The sequence below is a fragment of the Amblyomma americanum genome, chromosome 4 (assembly GCF_052857255.1).
Source record: "Amblyomma americanum isolate KBUSLIRL-KWMA chromosome 4, ASM5285725v1, whole genome shotgun sequence".
Taxonomy (NCBI): domain Eukaryota; kingdom Metazoa; phylum Arthropoda; class Arachnida; order Ixodida; family Ixodidae; genus Amblyomma; species Amblyomma americanum.
The window spans coordinates 176,213,075-176,230,919 of NC_135500.1; the positions used below are offsets into that span (position 1 = coordinate 176,213,075).

At 46.1% G+C, this 17,845-nt stretch overlaps 1 protein-coding gene across 6 annotated transcripts in view; it reads right to left on the reverse strand.

Moving 5' to 3' along the window:
* Window positions 1-17,845, reverse strand: part of LOC144128709 (sodium-dependent dopamine transporter-like) — a 90,558-nt gene that overhangs the window by 39,495 nt on the left and 33,218 nt on the right. Inside the window, exon 1 of one of the 6 annotated variants that reach the window (XM_077662339.1) lies at window positions 11,555-11,714. The exons of 4 other annotated variants lie outside the window; for them this stretch is intronic. In XM_077662339.1, the coding sequence (XP_077518465.1) occupies window positions 11,555-11,620 (66 nt within the window). In that variant the 5' untranslated portion in view covers window positions 11,621-11,714. Of the gene's footprint in view, window positions 1-3,850; window positions 4,275-11,554; window positions 11,715-17,845 lie in introns of those variants that run through there. One more of the 6 variants, XM_077662340.1, reaches the window with a different exon arrangement.

Genomic DNA, 17,845 nt, shown 5'->3' on the forward strand with positions numbered 1-17,845 from the left:
TAAGAAACTAAAATCAGTCTTTCACTATACTACCTATTCATATTATTGTACTCAATACAGTAATGGAACACAAATACCTAAAGGTAATCAAATCCCATGACATTAGGTGAAAATTATATCGCATCTACAGCTTCAAGGACCCCTCTTCCTCAGAAGGGGCATTAAACCAGCACCATCAGAGACGAAGCGATTAGCCTGTATTGTGCTTATGCGACAAATCATCGAAGACTGGTTCTATTTTACTAAACAGCACAAAATCAAAATGGAACAAGTACAAAGGAAGGCAATCAGATTCATTTTCCAAAAATATAGGCCAACTGATTCACTGACTGACCTATTCAATGGAACTGGTGTGCTTACCCTGCACAAGAGAGCCAAACTAATACATCTTAAATTCATGTACCGCCAACTTAAAAATCAGCTAAATAATGATACGTCTAAATATATCGCTGCTAAAGACACCAGATCCACGCGCCTTAAGCATTCTCACACATTAAACGACTACACATTCCGGGTCGACTCCTTTAAACGCTCATTATTCCCGCTGACCATACGTGAATGAGACTTTCTTGCTCCCGTAATCACAAGCTGCTCGTCGTTAAATAGCTTTATAGCTTTCGTCGAACACCTGTTACACACAGAATATATGCATTTGTAGCCTTTCAACTGTTTTGTCAACTGTGTGCGCTAAGCGCACTATAATGCATGAAGCCAATATTGCGAAGACGTGAAAAAAAATTTCCCAGCCTAAGCAAAGTCGAGGCCAAGTGCGATATGCGCCAGCGACTTCGGCTCATTACACATGGAAAAAGAATTTGAGCTCAAAACAGATAGAAGACTGGCCATTTAGGCCAGTCTTTTTTCTTTGCGTCTTGACAACAAGCGAAACGGCTGTATTTTGTTCTAAGGTGCAACTATTTATCTGCTTCCTTTCTCAGGCGGAACCTCCACATCTTGGCTCAGACGCTTGCGACCGACAACCTATACAGCCCTTGGTACTTCGCAGAATCATAATACGTCACCGGTGGTGAGTCAGCGCAGTGAACACTAGGCGCTCTTTCAGGCTCGTTATTTTCTCATCACACGCACCTTCTTGCAGTGGCATAGTCAGGTGCTAAACATGGCGCAGACGCACAACAGCGGCGCTGTCCAACAATCCGTGAAAGCTCGCACACCCGGAGCGCAATATGTGCGTCGAATCGGGTCCCCGTTCAGCCCGAGTGGAGACCAATTGGCGACAACAAAACGCGCGACCTTGCAATTATCCGGAATAGGAATTCAAGGACTCCTCCGAAGCACGCATTTCAGCTGCGACTAACCCTGAGGACAATTCAGCCCGACCACAATTCAATGGAGCGACATTAAAGGCGCGAGAACCGAACTGCCATAGGCTCGCCGCCATTGCCTCCGCTAACGATCACGCGTAGGGGCGCGCATTACGCAACATGATGCGGGTTGTGCAAGAAGTCGGGCAACAACTCAGTTTTGTTCACTCGCCGATATTATTCGCATCGGTGGCGCGCGAAGTCGTGCGCTTTTATAGGCAAGCTCAGAACGAAGGGCTGCGAAAACAATATACGCACAATTCTGTCTTGCACACTTTTGAAAGCAAGAGCTGATTCTTAGCGTCCCCGAACATTTTCGTAAGTGCTTCAATTATGCTCTGGGTGGTACGGCCGACTTCGATTTCAATATGTCCTTCGCTTTCAGATGCGCGCGCCCCAGATGATGCATTGCATGAAAATTTGAATGCGGATAGAGGGAGGCATTGCTCAAAAGATTCAACATGGTGCTTCGAAAGCGCTTCGATGACTGCGTTTACCGAACTGCACTAAGACCAACATGGTTGACTATGCTAAAGTCAAGTATTGACAAGGATTTTGCGCGCTTCTTCGTTGTTCGTGCGTCGAAACTTATGTCAACGAGTGCAGTATCGATGCTCATACTGCACGACGGCCACAGGACAAGTTATTAGTCGGTTAGCACTGCCATCGTCAGACGTGTAAACAAAATAGACAGCCAGTGAACATCCAACTGTGTGCAAGCATCACGAAGTGCTCCGAGATCCTGCATCCCCCCCCCCCCCCCCCCCCAAAAAAAAACTGTTAATGCGCTTTCGGCGAACTCTGTTCCACGTGCACTCAAGGTTCCCTTTAACGGCAGTGCCCTTATATCTAGAGCTCACTGTACTTACCATCGGTAAAGAAAGTCTTATCGACGCGTAAGCGGCAACCAGAGCTCACAGCTTTGTTTTCTACGGATGACGCGAAACCACACTTGTGATGTTGAAAGTTGGTCTTGTCCTGTATGATGTTATTCAATTCAGGCGATTATTGGTAAACTTCTCTGAAATACGATCAAATCGCTAATCACGTGTCCCAGACACTTTTTTTCCGGAAAGTACGTCCGCTAGTTCCTGGCGTTAAGAAACATAATTTTGGCAACGTAGAGAAGCCTCACTTTCATCTAAACCTCCAAGAGTACTTCTTACTTCTTCTTATTTTGTGTGAGAAGTACTTTGAGTAGGCAGTGCATAGATAGCAATGCATGAGAAGCATTTAAATATCCATGCATTGCTCAATGGCAAAGCGGCTGTTCCGGATCAGGAAAGTGAACTTACCTATCGCACGGACCTGAAGCAATTGAGCCTTGAGCACCATTACTGAACCGGGTTTCCTAGCACATATGCGCACATAACTTAGTTAAAATGGCACTGGAATCAATGTATGAGAAACGAATTAACTGTTCTTCAAGTTGTTCAGGTCCGGCGTGAGCCAGGGCATAAATAACCACGCTTTCAGAAATGTCGTCCGCCATGTCTGACCTTCGTGTAGACGTGGTAATCACAAACGCCGGTAAACTGAAACATCTCCTGACTGCAATTTCTGCGCAGAGAACAAGCAGCGCCTGCTAATCGTTATGGGCTACCTTCCAAACTAATGCGCGAAGAACTAATGTTTATTTAAATGCACGGTACAGGTGCAGCCATACCACTGCACAACGTTAGCGCTGAGTTCTTAACATGGATGGCACGCGGCGCCTATTGCGAGCACGTTCACACATTTTTCTCACGTAGCCGGCTGCCAAGGTGAAACTTGAGATCGGGAAGCTGCATCACGCCTGACAAGGATTGCAGCATGAAAAGAAATAGAAGCATAGAAAGCAACCAGCGTTGATCAAGGCCAAATGTAAAGTTAAACAAGAAGTAATGTTTCAACAGAACAAACTCAAATCGAGAACAGCGTCTCTCTGAAGTGGCAGCGCTAGCAGAGCTAGCAGAGCTTAAACGCTAGTAGAGCTTAAACGCTAGCAGAGCTTAAACGTTTTTCTCCCTCTGAGGATTTCATCTTACAGTTAGATCTGCGGTACAGGTTTGACTGTTAAGTGTCAACCTGCTGCAAACGATTGCACTCGAGTTGAGCGACATGCATAACTGATAACTACCAAAAGAAGGCGCGAGACGGATTTTCCTCCTACGGCCGTACGTTCTGCGGCCAAAGTTGATGCCTTGAAACCGCAGAAACACGATCACGAACGCTTCTCTGCAGCGACTAGCAACAGCACACAAGGAAATGGTATGTCGCAGTCGGCTACAGGTGAAAACACAGGACGCACGGAAACTTGACATATGTGCAACTTTTTCGTCCGAGGAAAAATGGCACAGCGTAAGCAATAAAAAAAAACGAAACTAAGCAAACTAAAGAATAAATGCTCGCTCACGTAATCGCCACGGGGCTCAGAGCTAGAGCCATAAAGCGCGCATCGAGTGCACAATAGTGCTTGCCTCAGTCCGGACTTCCTGTTCCCGACAGCGCCGAGTGGAATAACAACGAAGAAAGATTGCACTGACCACCGGCGCCGGCGGGCCGTCCTTCTCGAAGGCGTCCCATGTGGTCACAGCGACGAGCGTCATCGCCGCCGGTCAACGATGTGCCGCCGCCACTGCGGCCGCCTTAACGTCTCGGTTCCGGACGAAACGGCGCTGACGGCATAATCATCAACATCATCATCACCACCACCGACTAGAGACAAAGGGGAAGCCTAACGCTGCGTTGTCCTCGAAGACAGGGCCCTCCGTTGAGTACGTTTGGACACGAGCACACAAAGGCACCTTGCGATGCCCCGAGAAGGTGAAGCCGTCCTCTGACGCCAGTGTTTTTTTTTTTTTTAGGCACGCCGCTTTAGCAGAGGGAGCATTCGTGGCGCACAGCAGAGCACTCAGCAGCTACAATCGGCGCAGCACCGTTGAGGGAAGAGCGGCCGACCACCAGAAAGGAGCCGAGACCGGCGCGGGCGACCGATGGGTAGCGAAAGCGAGCGGCTCGATACGCGGCTGATGCGACTGGTTTGTTGCGATCGCCTGGAATTCCTACGCGAGCGAGAGCGCCCACTGCGACTCATGGAAAGGGTTCCCGAAAGTGAAAAAAAAAGAAAACTCGGAAAAACAGAAAAGATGGGAAAAGATCAAGGGGTGCTTTCTCTCTCGGTGGTACGTGCGCAAAGTTTTCACGGCACAGCAGTACAGCCCGCGAAGCCCTTCCCTTTCGCCCTCGCCCTCCGCGGCGTAACTGAGGTCCAGCGTTACGCTGCTGGCGCTGATGTCACGTGCGGGATTCCCTCCAAGCCGCTGCAGCGCGCCCCTTCCGCGATTCGAGGCCGCGAGAGGTGGCGAGCGCGGCCTTGTCCGATGCGGAGTCAGGAAACAATTGTTTCGATGTTGCGTCGACAGAACCAGACGGGAAAGGGTCGGTCGGCCAGCCGGTGTGGGGGTAAGATCTTTGGGTTTTTCTTTTTGTTTCAATTCACGGAACTGGTGATAACCCGAAACCAGGGCCTCTGTTGGTATTTTCACCGGTTCTCCGAGGAGAGACATTAACAGCGCAATCAAGGTAAAGCTGAAATTTTAGGTACACGTGCAATCTGCAAGCATGTGCTAAAAACTCCTAACTGCTTTTATTCTGAATGCAGCAGTGCAATATGTTAGTGAGCCTTAGCGTTCCAGCATTAGGGTTTCCATGAAAGCGGATAGAACGGAGCTACGTGGACGATGGTGCACATTGTTTTCTTTGTCACCTCAGCGGCCTTTGGGCCATGTTCTCGCCGTCGAAACGTGCATTACCTGTAAGCGAGGCCTAACAAGCCCTCTAAAGGAGCTGCCTCATCAAGTAAAAAGAATAAAAGAAACCTCTCCCGCGCGTTACATATCAAGCACCGTGGTGTCTCAGCTGGACACAACGGACGTGCTGCTGTTGCTAGTGACAAAGGATGCTAAAATGATGAGACCGCTTCGAATTACGAAAGAGCAACTTAAGCTGTATGCTTTTGCTCGGCGGTTCAGAGTGCTAGTATAGCCAGCAACCTACACGTCGTAGCAGCCACCATGTCGAACCCGACCGCGGCGGCTGCGTTTTTATGGAGGCAAAACGCTAAGGCGCCCGTGTGCTGTTCGATGTCAGTGCACGTTAAAGATCCCCAGGTGGTCCAAATTATTCCGGAGCCCTCTACTACTACTACTAATAATAATAATCATTGGTTTTGGTGGAAGGGAAATGGCGCAGTGTCTGTCTCATATATCGTTGGACACCTGAACCGCGCCGTAAGGGCGCGATTCAGGTGTCCAACGAAACGATCCTTTCGAGAGTTTTCCAGGCGACAGCCAGAGGGGGCAATTATAATTAAGGAAAGTTCTCGTTTATAGTTTATAGGGATTTGAGGTCCCAAAGCGACTCAGGCTATGAGGGACGCCGTAGTGAAGGGCTCCGGAATAATTTCGACCACCTGGGGTTCTTTAACGTGCACTGACATCGCACAGTACACGGGCCTCTAGAATTTCTCCTTCATTGAAATTCGACCGCCGCGGCCGGGATCGAACCCGCGTCTTTCGGGTCACCAGCCAAGCCCCATAACCACTGAGCCATCGCGGCGGACTTCTGTATTTCCTTCCTTCCTTCCTTCCTTCCTTCCTTCCTTCCTTCCTTCCTTCCTTCCTTCCTTCCTTCCTTCCTTCCTTCCTTCCCTTATTTCTTATTTTCTTCCGTTCTTTCTTTCTTTTAGTTCTTCGGAAGTTTGTTTTCGGTTTCTTTCCTCACTCCTTGTGTAGAGTATAGCTTGCACAGCCGCATGAAGGTGGCTTCAGACACAGCATTAGAGAGAGATTATTGAAAACCTTAATAACGCACTTGCGCAATAGCTATGTTCAGACCAAAAATCTCGGTTATGGTTAACTTGTGATTCTTAACTATATTAAACCTGAACACGCAAAAAAAATACATATTTAATTCGCAGTTGACCCAACATGGAATTTCTCAATTTGATGTAGTGCAAAGAACGGGGACTACAGTCGGTTCGCATCCATGCCCTAGAGAGAACTTTTAGGGAAAAAGTAACAATAGGAGAAAGATATGCGGGTGAAAAATTCAAGAAGAGAGCAACAGTAGGTCATCTGAGGATAGTACGACATAAAGAAAATGCGAAATCCTAAGGCTGCAGTATTAATTAGCAATTTAATAAGTGTGTGGTGCACTTTCCTCAGTTTTCATTCTACCTTATTAAATCTCCAGCAGATTAACTGTACACATGATTAGTCTGGCGGGTAAAATTTCTGCCACTGTTCCTCAAGTCGCGATGGACATAGAACCCCGAAATACTTGATGTTGATGATTATGCGTTTATATGGTGCAAAAGTAACTTTGGCCAAATAGCGCCATGGCACAAAGTATTTTTTTTTCTACACAAGGTTGGGTCCAAGGCCCCTCTCCCAAGCATTCCACCTCAGATAAGCAGAGCACCAGCCGACGGGAAAGGTTGTACCCACTGCATCGCCGGTGGGTAGCCGGCGGCACCGGGAATCGAACCCCACACCTCCTGCATGCGAGGCGGATGCTCAAACCATAATAGGCTTCCGCTGCGGCCAACTATGAAATGCTTAGCAACAGAATGGTGTTTATAGCTTGAAAAGGTTACTCTGCCTTTTTCTCCTATATTATAGGGCGCCTCAAAAACATTCTGACTTTAACTACAAAATATGGCTATCGCTAATTGCTGCACAGGAAAATCACCAGCTACAATTACCGAGACCCTGGATACCCATCAAATCAGTTTTTTTTTTCTGATCCAGACTACATCTCGATATATTATTTTCAAGAAGTCCATCAACGCCGCTTGAAATCTGCCTCGCAAATTATTTTGCTCGAAATGAGGATCACCAACGAGTATTTCTTTTTATTACACCACAGAAGAATGCCTCCCAAGACACGGCACTTCATTCAGCCAGCAAGACCGCCCGCGCTAACTTGACGAGCGATACATGTTGTCAGGCACTCGGTTCACTAGACGAAATTAGAAGCCGCCAAGAATGCCCGTTATGCAAGGGGTATAATTAAGGACCAAGGCTGTCCGCCCATTTGTCTTCATGAGGCACTGAACCCAAGCTTTGTCGACAGCCCGGAAAGCCACGCATTAAAGCTGGGCAGCTACGGCTGGTCTCGTTTCGGCTACGCGCGCTACAGCTGCGATACATTCTTGTCGACGCATGCGTCTCGCAGTCTTGTTTGACACCTTGTGCGCTTTACATCGAATAGAGGCCACCAAAATAGAGTCTTATAGCTACAAGTTTATCCTGTGGCGCTTTAAGTTCTGAAAAATAGAAACAGTGTTGAGCAGACGTGTGTTTTCATTTTGTGAGATTGATTGACTAGTTGCGAGTGGAATAGAGCCTTCATTGTGAGAAAGAATTTTTTTCAGGAGCACAGGTGATTCCCGGGATACACACACAACGAAAGTTCCAAACTAAACAATAAAGTCTTCACATGGCGCCTAATCGCTGACCGACAAAGTCACCTGGGGCACAGCAGAAGGTAGGTACTGATCGAAGAACATTCGCGCGCACATATTGAGTTACATTATGCAGTCACGCGCCCGTTTTATAATGAGAGGAAGAAATTAAACTTCATAGCGCTAGCAAAACACGCTACTCTGGCACCTGTGGCATCATATCCGAGTTACAAATGACGAAACATTACAGGCGCGAAATTGTTACGCAGTTTATGTTCGCGTCAAAGCCGACAACGTCGAAAGCAAAGCCTCAGTAGCTTATAACCTTAACGAGAACTGCCACAGCATTGTTCGAGTTCTATATCGTTAGTCAAAACCGCGAACAAAGAAAGGTCAGTCAAATCATCGAAGCTACTTAGTTAAATATACACGTCTGATCCTCGCCGCGCATTTATATCAACTAACCAATATAATTTCTAGCCTTAAACGCCTGCGGTCTGAAAAGCAGACAAAAAAATATTTGGGGACCAAAAATGAGAGCGCCCACTGTGAAGTGACACCAAAAACGTAGTAAGCTCTCTGTCTGACGGCAAACATTTTTATTTATTATTTATTTATTTAGTGATACTGTCAGCCGTAAGGCTATTACAGGGAGGATGCATACAACTCAACAAGTAAACACAGCCACAAGTGCAAAATTTATGCAAGCTTTTATGAAACCACCAATCATTACGACACAGACATCCTGCTAGCAGACACAGTCACCAGTGCGTCAGATAGGACGAGTGTTCATAGTAATATGCTGGGTTTCACACCACCGAGTATCGGAAACATGGAGTCAATTGCGCGTGCTTTCCCATTCCCTCGAAGCAGAGGGAATTCTTTGTTCCAACAGTTGGTTGCAAATGGCCTCCGAGATCGTGCTAGTCGCCGTAGTCTTCCTTCAAGGAAATTTCGAGTCTCTTTATATGCACTGAGGTTGGCTCACTCACGGAGATCGACCAGCAGCGGCTCACTATCTCTGTTTTTGTCATTATAACGCCGATTCAGTGCTATGCTTACGTTGCTTGTTTGTCCCCGATAAGAAAGCCTTCAATCAGCTGTATAGCTCAGAAACCTAGTAGCTAACGCCATAGGAGCAAGTTCCTTTATTCCGGGGGTTTGCCGTTCTTTTCTCAGCTACATTAAATCACGAAACAATAAAGTATGTGTGCGTGTTGCTTCGGTGAAGCTGCTCAAATAAGTTCCGCTTAGTGGACCTCCATCGTGCTTAAGCACACACTCGTGAACAGCCTTGATCTTTAGTTTGCAAGGTATATGCGGTGCTCGACAAAAAAAGGAAATGTTTACGCACTCCGAAACCGTCGTGCACATTTCAGTGCGCTTACATCGACACCTATTCCCAAAGGTGTGTAAGCTACTTTATTAGAAAGAAGGAAAAAAGTCACAAAGCATTCATAAGGAGAAACACTCAATGCACTCAAAAAGAGCTACCGGACGTTTCGGGGCCGACTTGTGTCCTCAAAGATATTCACGATCGGTAAACGTAATGTAATGATAGAGGAAAAGAAATCTGAGGAGGGCTTTTTTTTCTACTTTGCGAAAACAACGGCACCGATTAACGAAAATTAAATTCCATGTTTTTTTCGGTCATCGCCTACTCTTCTTAATTAATAGACAAGCTTGAAATAATACAGAAAAACGCACTGTTCCTCCCGTGCCAGCTCAACGAATAAAAAGTAACAAAAATTACAAACTTCGCTAACTAAATTATTAAAGTACTAAATCAATCAACAACAGAATGTACCTTGACATTTTAATGAGTAAATTAGAAGAGAGAGAAAAAAAGTGGAACGAGAGCATACATGGCAAAATTACTATTGAAAATCAAATAAGATTATTTATTACGTTAACAAAGAACGCTAAAATCTTCTTTAATTACATTACCAATAGTTGCTCACAAAAAGCAATGACATCAGCTCACAGCTACTGCATAAAACTATTTTTAAACTACTACAACTACTTTTAATCTACTACTACAACAACATTTAATCTACTTCCTAGTTTTCATGCATACAAGAAAGTACATTGGTCACAGCTATTGTAGACATTCCAGATTTATTCATTTATTGCGCCGCATGAGCAAATGAGTTCAAAATGGGCGCCAGAACTTTTGCTCCACTTTGAAGAAAGGGTTTTCATGGTGGATGCTGAAAAGCCGCTCTGTCGCCGCTGATAAGGGCAACCCAATGTTGAAAAGCTTTTACAGCTTTGGGCATCACTTAAATATAGTGCAGTTGCTGACGTCGCTCGTCCTCAGGCAGTGAATTGAATCATTCGATGTATCATGCAGTCGTGTCCTGTTGATTTTAAAGAATTCGTCATCTGCGTCACTTGTAGCTGCAGCCGCAATTCCTTGTCCGCAGTAGCGACTATAGAGTGAGTGAAACCTGGTGCTTTGACTTGGCACAAGCTAATCAGTAACCGCAAAATTTAAACTAGTTGGTCCGTGGAGTTTTGCGTTACGTCGTTCAACTTACACAGCCTCAATAACTATCTCCCAATCAAAAATAGAATAAAATAAACACTAAATTCTCTTTCAAACCACACGAAAGTAATTCATTACACCACAAGCTGCTACGAAAAGGTTTTTAAATTACATAACTGTGTTTCAGTGATTGAATTTCTGCTGTGTCTGAATAAGAGCCATACTTATTACCCAGATGGGCATCTGGTTTCATAGTCAGCGTTGGGAAGGTGAAAAGAACGAAGAGGACATAGGATCCAAGTCAAACTAAAAGCTTTCTGAGATGTTAAATCATAGACACAACGAATGCACGGCGGAGAATCATACACAAAAACGCGATAAAAACGATTTGTTTCATTTACTTTCTTTGAATAAAAAAATGCATCACCCAGAATCAGTTTCTGAAGCCCTGCAGCTGCAGCTCGGGTGCTGTGTAGCATGTATTGTTTCTTATTTGGTGCATATAGGCCACACAGTGTGCTGCGGTAGCCGGAGTTTACGGAAGACCGGATGCAAAATCACCAATGTGCTGTGAAAGAAATTTTTACCACAAATGGAGGAAATTATTCAGAAACAGATCAGGCGGAGTACCATGGAGTCCGCAGTGTGGTTTAGGGGCGCAGTCATCCGAGTTCAAATAGCCCTAGCACCTGCATTCACTGCATTTCCGAGGCTAACCCACCGCGGTGGCTAAGTGACAGGGCGTTCGGCTGTGAGCCCAAGGACGCGGGGCCACATTGCGTTTGAGGTCAAATGAGAATACGCCAGAGTGCTGTGATATGTAAGTGCACGTTAAAGAACCCCAGGTAGTCGAAGTTAATAGACCTATAATAGACTACCTAATATACCTTAATAGACTATCTAATAGACTACGGCGCGAATAGACTAGTTGGAACGTTAAGCACCACGTACCATATCATACTTCCGACACAAATTGATCCGCCATGTAATCATCGTATGCCTTTAGCCCGACGTAAACGTGGACATTTATCGCTTTCTGTGGAGGTCCATCTTGGACTGCAACCAACCAGGATCAAACTCCTGGCAGCGACGGGTCCATTATGGACCGCGCACCACCTTATGCTGCGTGCATGCAGGAACCCTGTCATCGCTCTGTGTCTGACACCTTTCCTGCCAGGAACCAGCCTCGCTCTGTATAACACTCCTTTCATGCCCTCAACCATTTCTGAACGTACTGAAAAAATCCCAAACTGAACAAGTTTTTTTTTTTTTCGGAAAGCGATTCCCGCGTACCTTGTAGGCGATATCATTCTGCGGGACGATGAGGGCCGGCTCTTTCGACGCGAACACGAGCTCCATGCGCAGCGGCAGACATAGGAGGTCCAGGCGATGTCGGCTGTGGACGCCAGCTTGGAGCGCGACGAATGCGTCCGACCGTGATCGCGACAGACGGACAGTGTGTTTGTGCGCGACCACCTCGCTCACAAACGCCGAGAAAGACGGCGGGGCCCTCTCCCGTCAGCTGGCACACAGAAAAAGCGGAGGGCGAGAGAATAAAGCGCACTGAAGCTGTTCTTTTTCTTCACATCCGCCTTCCTTCCTTCCTTCCCTTGCTCGACCGTGGTACTGCGCGCGAAGGAATAAAGAAAGGCCCCGAGCGCGCACTTTCTGCACGTCAGGGGATGTTGCAACGCTAACCCTTTTCTGCCGTCATTTCGGCAGGGTCGCCGAAGCCGCCAAACGATTGCCTGCCGCGCCACGCGCAGCGGCGGAGGGCGTTCGCCAATGAACCGCCTGGCCTCGCTTCCCGCGACCATTGGAAGGGCCCCCAGCGCGAAGGCTAAAAGCCCGGCTCTCGGAGGGCGATAGCTGACCGCAGGGGTCGGTCGTGATGCGCACGCGCGCTGCCAGCAGGGACTCCCTCCCTCCTATTCGACGCTAATCGTTCGAAAACATTTCCATGAGGCATCCGGCATCCGCGACAATACGCAGGCAGGCCGGGATGCCTGGTTTCTATGGTCGCGGCATTCAGCCCGAACAGCGCCCTCTCACTGAAGTGGTGGGTAAGGGAAAGAATTCAAATGTTATTTCTCTTCCTGAGTAATGGAACGCTCAACGCTTCCAAGCTCGATGACGGGTGATGTTCTCAAGAAGTCGGAGATGGATGAGCTCTTCATGGACTTCGCAATTGATATGAGGGCTTGAGATGAATACTTCCGACCCTGCGAAGCCGCTTCTGGAGACCGTGCCTAAACTACAAGCGAGGCGCTGCTAACCGAGGATGACATTAAGATTCAAGCGCCAAACCTCTTCCGTATTTCCCTCTAATGCAACGTATCTCCGCTATTTTCTTTGCTTTTTATTCAGACAAGTTGAACATGAGACGCTGTCCAAAACATATCCGCGTAATACCGGCACCAAGGATCTTGATGCCAGGAACAGTGGACTTTCTGATCAACGTACCTTTTTCTCGGACAAGTTTTAGTCCAAAAATTTTCTTCCTCGCCTGAGAAAAAAAAATGTACCTCCTGTAATACTACTAGCAATAATGGCTTAAATTGGTAGCACACCCCGAACTGCATAGTGAAAACCACTTACTGTTCTGTTAAATTATTTCATTTCTACAGTCCGTGAAACATGTTCGGCTGCTCTAACTTCAGGGAATACCTTAGTCCGTTTCGTGAGTTATAAAGGAGCCCTCAAAGTGAACTAATTTCAGTGGCGTATCAATCTTCAGACAAGAACAGTGAAAGCTGTGAAATGACAGTCGGCCAAAACAGGAATTCGTATAGCACGGAATACCATGGTCAGAGGCGAAATATGATTCTCCTTCATAAGCAAGCTTCCGATTTCATATTTTAAGCCAATACTCGTCACTTTTCTTATCTCTATTGCAGCTGGAACTGGGTGAAAATGCTTGCAGACCTTGACTACATGGTGCTGTTTTTCTTTCGTGCAATTTTCGATCAACCATTGTTCTGCTGAGCAACACTGATCTAAAATGAGTGAGAAAGCTTGGGAAATGTGATACAAACGTCACACCAAGAATATTATTATTATTATTATTATTATTATTATTATTATTATTATTATTATTATTATTATTATTATTATTATTATTATTATTATTATTATTATTATTATTATTATTATTATTACAGTTGAACCTCGTTATAACTAAGCTGAAGGGGACCAGGGACTACTTCGTTATAGCCCGTGTTGACCAAGCATCCAATGGGAATCGTCATTCCTTCATTATATCCATTATTTTTTTATAAACAGTTTCGTTATAACGAGGTTCAATTATATTATATTTCCTTACCAAGCACCAAAACTCAAAATGCGTCTCCGGAAACTGCCTGGCACTTTTTTTTTTAGAAACCAAGGATGCAAATCACAATTTATGCTTAGCACATCAACACCTGGCTACCATCCGGGCGTTCGTTTCGGAACCACGGGAAGAAATGATATAAATCAGAGTTCAACGCAAACTCGCCTGGCAAGGAATATCTATACTGCAATGCACATGGAAAAACAAGCACTCGCCAGTAATGTCATAAAAATATTAAGGAAGATGCATTGATGGTTTGACGATGCTACGAGTGTTGTGTTCATAACGAGACGAAAATACTGATTGGACGATCCTTATCCAGGAAAAAGAAACCCACTTAAGCCTTCACTTAGTAAAGACCCCAATGTGCGCTCTGAATACCCGCGTCAATGAGCAGCGGCGGAAGGAGTAAATGCTTGTGCCCTAAACTAATAGCTGAGCAGTACATTGTCCAAGGTACACTACCATTTTAGGCGCCGGGAAAGAGTTGCCAAGTTTCTCACGCGCTCTGACAGATACGGAGTCATTCAGCCTCATATCTGTGTTTCACATCTCTGTCACATGCGGTGCTCCTGTGGGAGACGATGTCAGTTTATTTATTCGCAGCGAGAGAGATTTCAGCGCAACACCGTATTGAGTAGATAACGTAATGGCCATGCGCAGATATCAGATATTAGCTCACCCGACACGTGCTAGATTCCGATTATTCACTGGGGACGTTATTTCGCGCCTGCTTCGTGGCGGAACGAAAAACCACATGCAATTGCCGCCATCAAACCGGGCAATAAAGCCTAGCGCCAACCAACAGAAAAATCAGGCACGTAACAGCACCGTTACAGAAGCTCGTCACCGTTCCGTGCGCTTCCTGCCTGTTTATATCCTCGGGCTGCTAGGATGAAATGCGCGGGTTTTTGTTTTTTCGTTTTTTTCTGAGAAGTACTCGATTCGAGGTCACTCGTAACAGTCTACAACTATATGATGTCGAAACAGCCATCTCTACGCTTGTTGCATCTGCACCTGGTCTCAGCAGAGACAAGGGAGCGAAGCTTTGCTGTGCATCGGTAGCCTGTTCTCACAGCGTAAAGAAAATTCAGGGGGCCACTTTGTTTACCCAAAGTGCGGTGAGGTAAAAGCCTTCAGTGCGGTGTTGCGGCTTGTGTCACTGATGTGTGGTTAAGATGTCAATTAGGCACACAATTGTTTGTGAATCTTAAATGCTGGAGACACTGGAGGGCGTTTGGGAGGCATCCGTCTGATTCTACGCCTTTCCGCAAACTCTCTTCAGCGTCCTAGACAAGGAGAACTACATATGAGTTGGCAAGAAGCAGCGTATTCGTTGGCACGCTCGGCTGCGGACCGGAAGGATGGTGGTTCGAATCCCATCGTGCCCAAAGGTTGTTTTTTTTTTCTTATCGAGTTGCTGAAGAGCGTAACAGAAGGACGCACGGACGGACACGGTAGCGAGCATGAGCCATTAAAGGCTTTCGCGTTAATAAGGGAACAGCCAGCTTGCAACAGACAGCTTCAGCGGGCGTAATGAGCCCCATAGGTTGATGAAGCAACCGCACCTATACCAGAGATACCATCAACGATTAATATCTCCTATACTCGCGACTCGACGCCCGGTTTCTTCCGCGGCAGCCATTCCGTTATCGTGGAACAATGTAAAAGCGCTCTGAGGAAACCACAGAACAAGTAGCCGTCCCTGAAAGCCGGTAGCGCGATTGATAGCAGATATATGCCGCCGGTCTATCAACAAAAGAGCGCAACCTCTCCACACCATCCGCGCTCTCGGTAGCCTTATCGGCCGATAATGCGTGCGAGCGTGCGCTTCTCAGAGGGCCGGTCCTTCAGGAATGAAAACCTTTGTTTTTTTAGGCCACCAGAGCGTCAACACAAACAGCGAAGCACACATTCGGCACGTCGGCCGTTACTTTCCTGCTAGGAAATTATTAATTCACTTCATGAAGCCTGTAAAGAGTAGTTCCCGCTGTTGCGTTATTTCTTTTTTTTTTTCTGGGGGGATGGGGTGGTTGGGGGGGGGGGGGGGGGGCAACGAGCGCGTCCTGTCAATATGAATTTTATTTCGGTCAATTTTTGCGAGTAAATATTATTTTCGCGCACTTAAAAAGGGCCCATATCCTCGTGAGCCTCCACAGTGCAAAATTTTTTGTGTATTAAGCAATGAAGCTGCGGAGTCGACTGACGTGGCATGAGATGTAGTGTAGTGAAACCAGTAGTGTAGTGGAAAGCGTTTTCTCAGATATTTTCAGAATCTCCGCTTCTACTTATTGAGCATAAACCAACTTGTATCGCTTCCCTCTTCAGAAGTCCTCAAAAAGGTGGAAGTCAGCGCGAGAACGTTTCACGGTGCCGGTGAGATAAAAGAAAGCAGATTCAAGCGCATTTTAACAGGTAGCGAAGTACTTTTAATCGCTTATTAGCACCCATAGCAAAGTAACCAACGTGCATAACCTGAGCGCACAACTGACAGATTAGAGGCCATTAATTTCCCTCCATGCTTCAGAAATTTCATACGTTTCTTCCATACTAGAGAATCTCCAGCACACAGCCAAACGTCCGAAGCGCGCCAAAGGACGTTTCATCCATGTTTTGTAACTCAAATATTCGTATCCCAAGGCTTATGCTCTTTGTCTCAGGTAGATATAGGGTGGATTAACACCGACCCTGCGAAGCCAACCGCAGCGAATCGGAGTAACATGAAAGTACACATATCAGGAAAAATAGAAATCTACGGCTGCAGCGAATACTGCAGCCAGGTCATGACTCACGCGATATGTAGCAAAATAATTCGGCGGAAACGAGAAGAGGTCGATTAGCCTGGCTCCAACAATCATCCAGCGCGCACGTGTAACGTTTCCATGCAGCGCAGGCGATGAAGCGGAGCGCGTGTAGTTGATTTTGTTTTTGTTGCTGTAATGGTTGACTCTTTTCTTGTTTTTTTGGTAAACATGTGGTGCGAATACAGGTGAAGCTTTTAGCGGCAAGCAAGGTGCGCTTGTGATGATAGGAAACAAATCAGGAAGGAAGGAAGCACACAAGAGCGTTCACCCGCTGTGATCTGCGAACCGCGCAGATACATGCCGCCAATCGTTACGCCTAAACGAGTTCAGTCCTGTGAGCACATAAGCAACGCAAAGACGCATACTTGCGTTCAATTGTTTTTCGCTCTGTTCCGTAAATGCCTTTCGCTCAGAACAGCGAAAGAAAAAATAGCTTCCGCTCGTTAGAAGCGAAATGCGTTTGGCTTGTGTTGCGTATGTCAGAATGTTTTATTTTTTCATTGTTATCATTTTTATCACTTTCGCCACGAAAAAATACGCTTGTCCTTGATGTTACGGCTCGTAGGCGAAAGTTATGCTTTCGTTGTGTTTTTATTTTGTTTGGCTGCCTAACAACACGTATTTTATTTATCATTGGTCGTGTAGAGAGTCAACTAAGCATCTTGTTTTGACCACGCCGGTTGTCACATCGAAAAGTTTATCAGTCATAAATCTTTATAAATTTTGAAAACATTGATTGTACATTGATTAGCTTCTTCACAGACTGCTAATCTTTAAAAACAATTTTCGTTGAGAAGTGTAGACACAAGTTCATAAATATAAACTTTCTTCCAACAGTGTTTCGCGCAGAGTACAAGTCAGTTTTATATTCACACCACCGTTATAAATACTTTCTGACGTTGTTTTGAAATGTTGAATATTGGTCCTAACTTCCCCGCTAGAAGAAAATTTTGAATGAAAATAAAAAATAAAATGATTGGGAATGATAGGGTCCAGCCGTCAAGCATTTACAATGGTATGCTCGACAAAAGTAATTCACCCGCCCTCCGTGCGCCAGTCTCGACGCCAGGAGTGCATCGTCAGGGGGCGCTTGCATAGAGTGCGGCATGTGCGGCACTGTTCGGAACTTCTAGGGCGTAAAAGGGGGGAGGGAAGTCGTAACTTTAGTCCTGAATAGTAGGTACACTGAGCAACGAGGATGCAGAAAAAACAGAAGAAAAAGATGTGCTTTGGCAGATATAAGGAGACCAGACCAGCAAAGTGGTACGCGTTCGCGCAATGGGCTGACCTTTTCCTAGAAAATAGTAAGGCACAAGTCTTTTAGTTCTGTCACCAATTCGCTAGGAAAGAAGTTACGCCTAACATACGGCAAGTCTTCCGTGAACAGCAGACAGGGTATTGCTTTAATGTTGCTAGAAAAACTACGGTTACGTAGACGCTTTTCTGAGC